Source organism: Phocoena phocoena, chromosome 8, assembly GCF_963924675.1.
Source record: "Phocoena phocoena chromosome 8, mPhoPho1.1, whole genome shotgun sequence".
Lineage (NCBI taxonomy): Eukaryota > Metazoa > Chordata > Mammalia > Artiodactyla > Phocoenidae > Phocoena > Phocoena phocoena.
Genome location: NC_089226.1, coordinates 74,788,281 through 74,801,557, shown reverse-complemented (window position 1 = coordinate 74,801,557; position 13,277 = coordinate 74,788,281). Strand labels below are relative to the sequence as shown.

The 13,277-nt window shown below is 38.8% G+C and overlaps 1 protein-coding gene across 3 annotated transcripts in view; it reads right to left on the bottom strand.

Moving 5' to 3' along the window:
- The window catches only part of NELL1 (neural EGFL like 1), an 876,133-nt gene that overhangs the window by 455,270 nt on the left and 407,586 nt on the right, over positions 1-13,277 (bottom strand). For all 3 annotated transcript variants that reach the window (XM_065883022.1, XM_065883023.1, XM_065883024.1), the window contains one exon: positions 10,020-10,145. In XM_065883022.1, coding sequence (XP_065739094.1) covers positions 10,020-10,145 — 126 coding nt within the window. The remainder of the gene's footprint in view (positions 1-10,019; positions 10,146-13,277) is intronic.

Here is a 13,277-nt window from a genome sequence, read left to right as displayed (position 1 = left end):
TCACATATGTAACTGTGACTGATTGTTTCTTTAGAATAAGTTGCTGTAAATAAATATTTCTAGGCCTTTTGATACATCCTGTCAAATTATCCTCAAGAATGTTTGTATCAATTTATATTCTTACCAGCAATGTATGAAAAGGTGCCTGTTTCCTAAACCATTTCCAAAAATGGGTGGTTGACATATATGTAAATAAATATAATATCTATCCATATATCTACACAGAGATAGGCACATACATAAATTTAGTATAAGCATCTAATTGCATTTCTTTTAATTACTCCTATGCTTGAAATAGTTTTCAAGGCTCTGAATAGACAATAGATGCTGTCAGTTGCCTAGACAATTATGGATCTACACATACATACATATCATCTCCTTCCTTGACAATACAACCCAAGTATTATAAAGGAAACCGGGACCTGCCCCACCTCAGGGATAAATCTTGATTCAAGGTAATTCTATTTGCTTTTCTAAGGTATAATTTATTAATAGGCATATTAAACAATTTTGGCCAAGGAGACATGAAAACAGATCTGCTAGGGATGGATTTCTGATAAAGTTATCCTTGGTCTTAACAAAGGACTCTAGGAAGGAAATCCTCTTTTCCCTTATGACTTTGGGACATTGTTAAATTGAGATATGATGCATGGGGTTGCCTCAGCCATTCTGAGACCTGGAAGGGAGTCAGATCAAGTTTCAAACTATCACGATGAAAATAGCAAAGTAAAAGGTTAGAAACAATCTATGTCACTGATGATGTCATGGAGCAGCTGAATTAACTAACTCTAGAAACACTGTCCTAGATGTTTTGTTATAAGAGAATAAATTTATCATTTAAGCCGGTCGAGTTGGGTTTTTCTTAAATCATTCTTGAAGCTAAAATCATCTGAACCGATGTACTTACACTGTCTCACTTTATCCTTCAACAACTCCATGAAAGTGTACAGAGGACACTGATGAAGAAGCAGAGAACTTTAATGGTTTTCTAATTTACAAAGTAAAAAGGGGGCACTGCCGAAGCTTGCAACAAGTTGAATTTATACACCAGTTTATACACCAGATTTTAACCACGAGAACTTATAGCTTTCATTCGGCTCAAGAATAAGTAATGTATATTTTCAATACTCTTACATAAAGGAAACATAATCCAAAGATATTTCACTATATCTTAGACAAGTGTGGAAACAGCTAAGCATATATGCATTTACCAAATCTTTAAGATGGAAATAAAGAATACATGATCGCTTGCTGGGTTATTAAAGAGAAATGCCCATTCATTGTGTCGACTCAAATGTGGATATAAGCAGGGCTGCAAGGCTGGCCTCAACAGTGTTGTAAGTGCTAAAGCATCCTTAATCAAACCCCTTTATGTGAAAGCTTAACTGTCATTCTGCATGCACAACTCCAACAATGGAGTGTACAGAAATACTAAGGAGCCTTTTACAATGAATTTGAGTCAAAGGCAACACAGTTCTTAATAGGTGTGTGCATAAACACCCTGGGGGCAAGATCCATCATTTATTCTAGTTGGTCTGCAGCAGCTAATGTGGTTCAGATAAAAAAACAAAAACCGAAAAACCAAACACAAACAAACAAACAAAAACCTCTCAGTTAAACCCAACAAGGAAGCCAAACACCAGACAAATCCTTCATCCTAAAATATCAAGGGATATGCCCTTTGATATCCTCCCTGAGACATTTCCTGGCTTTAATAAACCTTAGCACTATTTTAACACTTCTGTTGCTAAATGGAGTAAGTTTCTGGTCTTTGGCTTTTCCAGGACTACATATGGAAAACTAAACTTGGCCCGGAAAACCAAATATTCTATTAATTTTCACTCTGTGAACCCTGTTTAGAGGGGTCTCTTAATTTTTCCCTGTTTTCTCCTTTTGTTAACTTTTTTGTTTTTGTTTTGTTTTGTTTTGTTTTGTACCTGTGAAAACAGGTGATGGGCAGAGAAGCCCAGTCACAAATTTGTACGTGCAAGTAATGTAGCTTTCTATAATTTCTTCATTTCAACTTAATGAATGGTTCTGAACTCCTATTCTTCTGCACTAGTGGGGTAGTGAAAATGTCTCAGTCATTTTAAGGATTCCTTGCTTTCATCTGTCTGTGTCATGGTTCTAGGAGATTCCAAGTAATCAAGACACTCGCAGAGAGACATCAGTCTGGTCCTTGGCCCGTGGAACACACAGGTCACCATGAAGATGTCCCATTTATCTTTAAGGGCTCTTTGAGTCATCATAACAGTCAGGACACAATTGAAGATTCGGGACCTCCCCATGAGACCCTACCTACAGAGCATCCCACAGCCTTTCTCTCCCCAGAGTCTTATACACATCCCAGAAGGCAGCTTTGGAGGCAGAGCCCTTCCCTCCAGAAACCATCCAAACCTCTGCTTTAATTACCTTCTGCCACCATGTCACCCACCACCCATTCAAAGGAATCATTTTCTAGTCTACAATATAGAGGGCAATTCTTCTTCTCTCTGATTCCAACCCCACCCCAATATTCCCTCCAAACTCTAACCATCTCTGTTCTACAAAGGCAAGAGCTCTCAACCATGACTGCCTATTAGAATCACTTGGACGTTTAAACAAAAACACTGAAGCCAGGTCACAACCCCAGACCAAATGAAAATCAAAGCCTCAAGGGGTAGATCCCAGGTATCGACTTTTTAAAATTCATGTCCTAAGTGATTCTAATCTGAGGTGAGAGTTGAGACCCTCTGCCCTAAAGGGTTAGAATTTTGGAATCCTACTTTGGTACTTTCACATCCCTCCTCTGGAGGGGGAGGAAGGTGACAAAGTCTGTCTAAATAAAGGAAAGAAAAAATGAATATACCAGGCAAACAAATCAAAACAAAAGGCAAATGCCTCCAAAGAACATCAGAGTTTTTAACTGGGTTTTGAAATATCCAAAGGTACAAGTCTTATTTTGACTTTTCTTATTCAACATATCAATAAATGTAGTCTGTTATCTTTAATAAAATGTTTCGCATTCTAAAGCCTTTGACAGAGCATTTTCCACTAAAGTAAAAGTAGTCTACAAGTCCATGACTGGAATTTTATTCTTATATCTGTATCACCTCTTGACTGAGAGGCAAGTAATTAGAACTTGCACCTTTATGATGCCAGATAGTCAAAAGTATACCAGAGCAAATGTGTCCAAAACAAGCACATACTATGTGCTTGAAAGATAAGGATAATCAATGCATAACTTACTACTGTGTTCAATCAAGGTGGAGGATTTTCTACTTTAGCTCCATTTCATGTGGCCCTGCTCAATGAGAAAACATCAGGTATATCATATTTGAAATGTTCTGTATTTCTTCGACCTTAGTAGGAAGACATTTTCCAGAAAACTAGTGTAAAATTTCTTTTACATCTTTTAAACTGTTACCTCACATCTTTCATTATGTGGTACTTTATTTAAACCATTAAATTAATAGACTATTATATCTAACTTTAACTAAGCTTACTTGAGTTCAAATACATACTTCCTTCAAGCTCTCTTCCATGCCAATATCAAAAAACATTAAAAAATCTCTTAGCAAGATAATGGAAATCACATATGATATTTGTTATCTCACTTGTTCCCTTTATTTCTTACCTTTACGGAAAGTTTTTGGCATAAAAATGGGTGCTTACCCACTACTGTCAAGTACCTGTCTTATTGCTGCATGCTTTGATCGTAAATCACAAGTATCCTCCTTTAAAGCTTCCTGAGTATTCAAAGGTAATGTCTTATCAAACAACCTAAACACAGGGAGTTTAACTGGGGATAAATGAAAGTCAGGGACCAATAAATCAAGCAGGTTGACCATTTCAAAAATCAAAGGGTCCAGGGAAGAGGAAAGGACTCCCCAACCTCAATTTTCACTACTCCTCCAGCTTCAAAATTCATAAAAAAATAAGGGCAACTCAGGGATCTCTTACAGAACAAAAAGTGATTTAGAATCACACACAAATTCCAAGGCCAAAAACTCCCCCAGTGACAAAGGTCCAATGTTTTCGATTTCACCAACAGAAACGTTCCTAGAAAAAAGCATGGAGCCTCATACAAATTACACAGTTATGTCAGGGAACCCCAGCCATCACAGTAATGATTAAGTTATAGCACATTTTAAAATTCTAGATAACTATTTTCAATGTTGAATCCTCAGAACTTTTATTATCCCGTGAGATACGACTTTTTCACTTTTTAACCAGAAAAAATGTAGGAAAGAGGTAACATTTCTTTTCTGTTTGATATATTGTCTTTCCTCTCCAGCATCATGCTTGGCATCTGCTATCTCTGGTGCAGCCTTTCTCAAAGAACTGTTGTTACAGCATAGAACTGGGAAGGGCAATTCTGGGGATCCTTCTCTGGAACTTGTCAAGGGCCAACACTATAGGATGTGAAATACCCAGTACTTAACTAAACCCCACTAAGACTTTAAAGAGGGATTGATTTGGTAAACTTGGAACATATTTGACAGTGAATGCACATTTGAGTTTTCTCAGCTGAAGATCTTGCCTCACTAACCATGAAATTCCTGGGCAAAGAGGTCATTTGTCACTAATGTCTTTGGCCATATTTCCTAACACTCATGACAGAAACTAATTGTATATTGGACACATAAATGAATGAGTGAGAGAGTGAATGAATGAGTGAATCCGTCATTCTATAAATCAATGTACCACCAAAGCTCATATGTCTTCTTTAATTATAGGCTCACTCATTTTTTGGTTGAATGGAGATTTTCTATATGACTACTAACTTCTAAAATGTTAGCACCAGAGTAAATGACAAACTAAAAAAAAAGGAGAGAAAAAAACAGCCCAATGTACTTTGAAAACCACCTGAACAGTTGCAGCAGATACTAACTGATTTGGGACAGAGACCACAATGATCTTTGGAAATAAGAATGTCAATAATGAGAAATGCCATGTCAGGAACTCATGGCAGACAAAAGGATGTCTTCAGGCCTGTCAATTTCTCCTAGCAAATTTCTTCTGGAAACGAAGCATCTGAAAAGACATCTTACAGTGGCAGATATCTGTTATATACCTCATTTATTACATAGACTACTAACCACTTGGGGGAAGGAGTCTTCTTTGCCAATAAAGAAATGACAGAAATTAAAAGTGTGGACCTGCTTATCTTGTCAAGAGCACACTTGGCCTGACAGGTTTATTTTCTTCAGGACACCAAGGTAAATGTCAGAGTTCCAGCTTACTATGGAAATGTCTAATGGAGGACCCTGAATCTGGTCTAGAGGAGAAATGACCATCAGGGAGGATGCTTGTCTCTTGCCTCTCCTCATTCCCATCAATATTCCATATTCCCATTCACGTCTCATCTATATTCCCAAATTTCTACTTTACATGCACGCTATAACATGCCTTGGTAAACTCCAATAGCTCCTCTTGGCTTGCAAATACATTCCAAATGCTCCATTCTGACAATCAAACACCCTTTTCTTATTGCGTTTTGCTTGAACTTCCATCATAGCACTTAGTACAATGTGTTTAATATCATCATTATTTTTTGAGACTACATTCCCCATCACGTTGTGAACTGCGACTAAAAAATAAGGTTACTTTAATCAACAGCTCTTCATGTCAATGGACACAAAACTTGTTAAGAATCTACTGTATCATTTGCTATGGTATTTATTAGCACCATTCACCAAATACGTCTAATTATCAACCTAGGTACATGGTAGGAAGGCCTTTCCTCTTCTCCTTGTAGTTGGTTGAGGACTGGTAACTAGTTATAGTTAGTCAATGAGTTGTACATCAAAGGGATTTGGTTAGACTATATTTTGGCTGATACAAGATGCTCTAGGCTCTCTTCTCCCTGTCTTGGTGACTAGCAATGTTCACAATAGTGACTATTCCATCAGCTTATATCCCAAAGTCATTATGATAAGCAAAGCACCACTCCTGTTGACCGGTGAAATACGTGAGCAACAAACAAAACCTGGTTATTTTAAGTCACTCATATTTGAGGTTGTTACTGCAGAACATCCTAACCTGACTGATACAAGGGCCATGATAAATGTTTTCACACATATTATTTGATGTTCACAGTAACCTATAGGTACAACAGATATGAGCAATGTTTTACAAGTGAGATTTAGAGAAGTAAACAATTAGCCCAGGGCCAAGCAGCTTTATTCACTCCCTCATTCAATACTTACTGAGCACTGCCCTGTGCTGGGCTATATTCTAAGTAGCCAAGGTAGAACTGTCCTAAGGCAGAACAAGCCTGTTGAATAAAAAAAAAAGTCAAAAGTTTGGGTGGCCGCCTCCGAAAGGACAAGGATGGAAACGGTACAAGATAAAGTCAGAGAGGCAGAAAGGAAAAAAGTCACGTAGGGTTTTAAATCAAAATAAGGAGAATTAATTTGATTTTCTGAGAAATGGAAAACTACAAGAGATCTTTAGAAAGTCCTGGTTTTACAAGTTTGCCCTCATCACTCTGTGAATAGAGAGTTACCGTAGAGCAAGCCTGGGACAGCAGGTCCAGAATGGTAACCACTGAGGATGTCTGGTAGTTTGGTAGTAGAGGATATGGACGGAAATGGATGAAGTGGACGGACTTAGGACAGCGTGTGGTGGGTAGATTCAACAAGTCTGATGTACAGACTGAAAGTGGAGGGACAAGAGAAGGAAAGCAATCAAGTATCACCCGTAGCTTCCTGGCTTGAAAAACTAGATAGATGGTGCTTTCATTTGCTGAGATGCAGAAAATTGGAAGAGGAGGAGGTTTGCAGAGGTGGAAGGAAATCCAGAGTTCTATCTCATACATGTTAATATGAAATGCTTATTAAATACCTATGTGTAGATGTCAAGTTGAATATATGATTCAGAAGCTCAGGAGAAAGACTGGAACTGGATAGAAATTTAGGAGTTATTAACATAGAGATGCTGTAATGTCATAATACTGAATGGAGGCATCTGAAAAGACGATATGGATGAACAAGAGAAAAAGGTCCAGGGCAGGGCTCTACAGTACTGTAACCTTTAAGATATCAGCAGAGGGAGAAGAACAGCTAGGGACACTGGGAAGGTGTGACCGGTGACATAGAAGGAAAATCAGGAAATACACTGTCTCAGAAGTGAATAAAATAATGGGCTTAAAAAAGGACGATGTAGTCAGCTTTGCTAAATGCTGCTGAAAGGTCACAAGAGATAAGAAGATTAGACTGAACAAAACGGAGCTCATGGTTGACCTTGATAAATGTACTCTCTGTCGAATGGTGCATCTGGAAGACTTAGTGGGAGTGGATGAAGAGGGTGTGTGAGGCAAGTACATGTAAGGAAGGCAGTAACCCCTGATGATGCAATTAAGACGTTTGCTATGAACAGAAGCAGAAAAATGGGCAGTATATGAGAAGAAATCTGGGGTCAATGGAAGGTTTTTTTTTTTTAAGAAAAATATCTTATCCCCAATTCTATGACCTATGGGGGCAGTCCAAAAGCCCTCACTGAGGTTTCTGACACTCCTGAGAGGAGGCCGTGGTGACTGTGATTGTTGCATTCATGTCTGTATAAATGTACTTTGGGTGGCAGGGAAAGGATCGGAATGGTTACCTCTGCCCCTGAGGTCACAATATCCCATACACACATGTACCATTTCCCTCACCGTCCCTTATGTTAACCTACATTCATTGGGGTCACAATGGGGAGGGTCTCACCCAGTCTTCAAGGTGGCAGATTTTGCTGAAAGTTGGAGGGTCATGAGGAAGACTCGCCCTGCATACTATACAGCAAAACCACCACAACAAAACCCCTCACACTAAGTATTCCTACCCTTAAAAGTCCTTTCAGCCATCCTTTCACTGAGCAGTTTTCGTTGACCCCTGTCCTCCACAGCACCCAGCCTTCTGCTCTCTGGCTGGTTCCTCTCTCCTCCCTCTTTTATTTCTCTCTTTTGTTCTAACTTTTCTGTTCTCTCTCAGACAAGATACATGCACAAACAAAACAAAAAGTTCCCCTGCAGAACTACTTACTCTTTGTTTTTTTTGGTTGGTGTACCCACTGATAACCATACACTTGCCTTTTACTCCAAACAACACATTTCTCTTTCTAAAAGTAACTCTGGAGCTAGTTCTTAAAATACTACATTTTCCATCTGGTTGCATATATACTGTACAAACTACCAGGCAGAGCACCTGTCCTTAAGAGGCTTTCAACAAGCACCAGCTCTTGTCTTCCTCCTTCAGTGAAGAAAATAAAAGCAGAGGTGCTACGTATTCTGATATAATTTCAACAAGGCCTTTCCACCCAGCAGTGCCTTAATCAGGTCTGAGTTGCATGATACGGTGCCTCTGTGCTGGGAGATGATCCGCTGCCTTTGCCTCATGTTAGGGTTAACATAAGTCAGGACCCGGACAGACCACTGAGAACAGAACAAGACTCATCTGTAATATCACAGATTTTTAGACTATATTTGTTTACAGGTCCAAAAGAGTTTTGCCCCCTTAAAATGTTTGGATCACAGCATAATGTTTATGAAGTCTCTTTTTTCTCTGGGAATTTTGTAATAATACATAAAAGACAGGTAAACAATATTTGGTCTACTGCAGGAGTCAGAATCTTGCATCAATCTGAAATCCTTTAGCCAAAGAACAGTAACGTAAAAATATACAACAATCAATGGCAAAAGTATTTGGACATACAAACATGCTTCTCAAACTTTTATAACTTTTTACACCTCTGAAAAGGCCATTCAAAATAAAATATATTGGGGCTTCCCTGGTGGCGCAGTGGTTAAGAATCCACCTGCCAATGCAGGGGACACGGGTTCGAGCCCAGGAAGATCCCATATACCGTGGAGCAACTAAGCCCGTGTGCCACAACTGCTGAGCCCACGTGCCACAACTACTGAGCCCACGTGCCACAACTACTGAAGCCCACACGCCTGGAGCCCATGCTCCACAACAAGAGAAGCCACCGCAATGAGAAGCCCACATACCGCAACAAAGAGTAGCCCCCACTCGCCACAACTAAAAGCAAGCCCACGTGCAGCAATGAAGACCTAACGCAGCCAAAAATAAATAAATAAATAAATTTTTTAAAAATTTAAATAAAATAAAATATATTAAGAGTGGAATTCCACTGTGAGTGAAAATAAATTTAAAATTTTTTAAATAAATTAAAATAAATGAATTAATTTAAAAAGAAATCATTTTTTATATACCAGTCATTAGGACAAAGAGAAAGATGCCAAGAGTCAGAGAAATACACAGCATGACTGAAATCTTGTATTCAGGGAGCACCTTCCTTATAGGTTACAGATTGGGCATTTAAAGACATTTCATCCAAGAGAAGAAAGACTCAGAATCTTCTACCACCCTGAACCAATTTACTGTTCCTGTCTCTGTGTTCGTGATTTGAATGATAATGGAACCCCAAACCAAATGCCCACCAAGCCAGCACTGCTCACACAGAGGCAGTGACCACAATCCATGGAGTTCCAGTTTTGTATTCACAGCCCAGTGATAAAGGGAAGAAGAGGGACAAAACTGACAATAAGCATATGTCAGTGAAAAGTCTTGACTGGCTCCCATATACCCAATCCGTGCCCACCAGATACTCTCGCTCCTGCTTTAAATTTAACCTCTTATCTTTCCCAACGAGAACAAAGTACATTTTCTCACATAAAAACACATTTCATCTTGATGGAAGGAAAACAGTTTGATACTTTTCTCAATTTGGAACTGATGTCTCTCTCTAAGTCCTTCAGTGTTACCATAGGCAACTGGGTCTTCAATTTCAAATCATATACCCATGCACGCACGCACACACACAGAGACAGAAATACTGGGAGTGGAAATAAATTAGGCAGACAAAATTTCTCTTATTCTCACTTCATTCCTAAAAAGGTGATGATAAGATAATGCAAGAGAAGAACTAGTTAGTTGAAAACAGTACTTAGTGTACTTAGAGCTAAATGTAATGACACAGATACTGGCACAGAGAAGGACTGAATCAGAAAAGCAACATTGCTTCTTAATGCTCACCGGTACAAGAGAAGTCATCCACGCGAATGTATCCTGGGACACAGTCACAGCGATATAGCCCAGGCAAGTTGACACACACAGTGTTGGCATGACAGTAATGCATCTTAGCCGCACACTCATCAATATCTGAAGGAGAAAAAAAAGAAGCAATATCACGGTTAGTCAGATGGTTGAACCGGAATGTAATCATCTTACAATGAAATTAGAAAGAGCGAATGCCCATGGAAGCCAAGAGAAAAAGTAAGATGTGTTAAACACAAAGGCTTAAGTGCAAATTCAGCTGATGCAGAAGATCCCATCTTAAACTGAAAATATTTCTAGAAAGATGCATGGTGGGACACAACAGTGAAGAACCTAAGTATGAAGATTGAATATGTTATTATTAATCTCTAACCAAGAAAGATGCTTGTTTTAAATGTCCAAATTCAAGGAGTTCTGTGTCCAGGCATTGATACCAATGAATATTTATTAGGTGTCCACTGTACATGGTGTTGCTTTTATCAGAGAGATAAAGGGAATCGAGCCCCTCTCTGCTTGTTTTTCTTACTAAGACATGCTTTAATCCATCTGTTACAAAATGATGGTGTAGCGACTTTCTCCCACGTTGTACTGTGAATACAGACTGCAGCTACTGTCTAATGCAAATTAATGTCTTTCACCCCTTAACCTGGAGATGCATCCCATGTCAAAGAATAATGGGCTGATTCAACAAAAAAGATCTTTTCTCTTTGGAATGGAGATCAGAGCACCATCTGCTTTCTCATAAAAAGTTCATGGTAAGAATTAAGATAACCTACAACCTTAAGTCAAGAGTTTAGTATTTTCTGGAATTTATGTTTTCAAAAATGGCTTTACAGCAACGTACAGATTCAATGCAATCCCTATCAAACTACCACTGGCATTTTTCACAGAACTACAACAAAAAATTTCACAATTTGTATGGAAACACAAAAGACCCTGAATAGCCAAAGGAATCTTGAGAAAGAAAAACGGAGCTGGAGGAATCAGGCTCCCAGACTTCAGACTATACTACAAAGCTACAGTCATCAAGACAGTATGGTACTGGCACAAAAACAGAAATATAGACCAATGGAACAGGACAGAAAGCCCAGAGATAAACCCACACACATATGGTCACCTTATCTTTGATAAAGGAGGCAAGAATATACAATGGAGAAAAGACAGCCTCTTCAATAAGTGGTGCTGGGAAAACTGGACAGCTAGCTGTAAAAGAATGACATTAGAACACTCCCTAACACCATACACAAAAATAAACTCAAAATGGATTAAAGACCTAAATGAAAGGCCGGACACTATAAAACTCTTAGAGGAAAACATAGGCAGAACACTCTATGACATAAATCACAGCAAGATCCTTTTTGACCCACCTCCTAGAGAAATGGAAATGAAAACAAAAATAAACAAATGGGACCTAATGAAACTTAAAAGCTTTTGCACAGCAAAGGAAACCATAAACAAGACGAAAAGACAACCCTCAGAATGGGAGAAAATATTTGCAAACGAACCAACTGACAAAGGATTAATCTCCAAAATATACAAAGCAGCTCATGCAGCTCAATATCAAAAAAACAAACAACCCCATCCAAAAATGGGCAGAAGACCTAAATAGACATTTCTCCAAAGAATATATCAGATTACCAACAAATACATGAAAGGATGCTCAACATCACTAATTATTAGAGAAATGCAAATCAAAACTACAATGACATATCACCTCACACTGGTCAGAATGGCCATCATCAAAAAATCTACAAACAATAAATGCTGGAGAGGATGTGGAGAAAAGGGAACTCTCTTGCACTGTTGGTGAGAATGTAAATTGATATAGCCACTATGGAGAACAGTATGGAGATTCCTTAAAAAACTAAAAATAGAACTCCCATACGACCCAGCAATCCCACTACTGGGCATATACCCTGAGAAAACCATAATTCAAAAAGAGACATGTACCACAATGTTCACTGCAGCTCTATTTACAATAGCCAGGACATGGAAGCAACCCATCAACAGATGAATGGATAAAGAAGATGTGGCACATATATACAATGGAATATTACTCGGCCATAAAAAGAAAACAGAAGAGTGGATATCATGAAAGTCAAGAGGAAAAATGTTTCAAGAAAGGAGTAATGGTCAGTTTTGTCACGTGATGCTGAGAAAGTTGAATAAGATAGAAAGAGAATTAACCATTGGATTTGGCAAGAAGTTCACTGCTGCCCTTGGCCTGGTAAGAGTAGTTTGGGGAAAGGGGCTGGCAAAGCCTGACTGGAGTCAATTAAAGAAAGAATGAAAGATGAAGGAGACAGAGAAACAAGGCGAACTTTTTGAGATATTTTGTCATCAAGAGAAGAAAAACTGAAGCAGTAGCTCTAGGGAGACTCGATTATGAAAGACAGTCTTGTTTAAAGACTCTCTTGTGATGGAAAAACCACAGTGAGTTTACACGCCATTGGGAATGATTCAACACTAGTGAAGAAAATTGACAGTATAGAAGAGAGAACAGATCTTTGCAGAAGTCAAGTCCTGGGGAGGCAAGAGGAGTTGTGTTCCAGTCCACAGATGGAGGAAGTCATCTTTACAACAAGAATGAAACCAAGAGATAAGGGAAGAGGTGGAGATAAGTTGGCATATTGGGTGGTGGAAAGATGAAGTAGTTCTCCTTTACTTGTTTTTTTATTTCCTCAGTGAAACGAGAAGAAAGAGAACTAGGAGAGGAAGGAGGTATTGGATGTTTAAGGAAAGGGGAAAAGTTATGAAATAATCATTTTGGAAAGAAGGAAAGAGAATTTACTATAGAGTATACTAGGTGGCTGCAGAGGCATGTGTGATTTGTGGCCATAAATATTAAGTGAGAGCAGTCAGCATGGTCATGTGTTTTTTTTCCTGTCTCATCCAGGTATGTGGGGTAGGGGCAGGGTACTTGGAAAGTTAGGTGTACCCAGAGATGAGTTTTTAAACAAACAGGATGGGTAAAAAGAGAAATAAGGGAACTGAGGTTGCAAAAAAAAAAGAGCTGATGATAATGAGATGTCAAGGAACCTCAGCTATTAAGGACAGAAGTGACGACAGTAAGATGGGTGTAGACAGTTGAAATGTACTGCCCAGATCTCTCCTCACATCTGAAGAACTTATTCCCCCGGCTGCCTGAAGTACCACCTGCTAACGATCTTCAGCTGTTAGCCTTTTAGGAAAACTGTCCTCGACTGAATCGAGCTGCCTTATCCTTAGTTACACTGC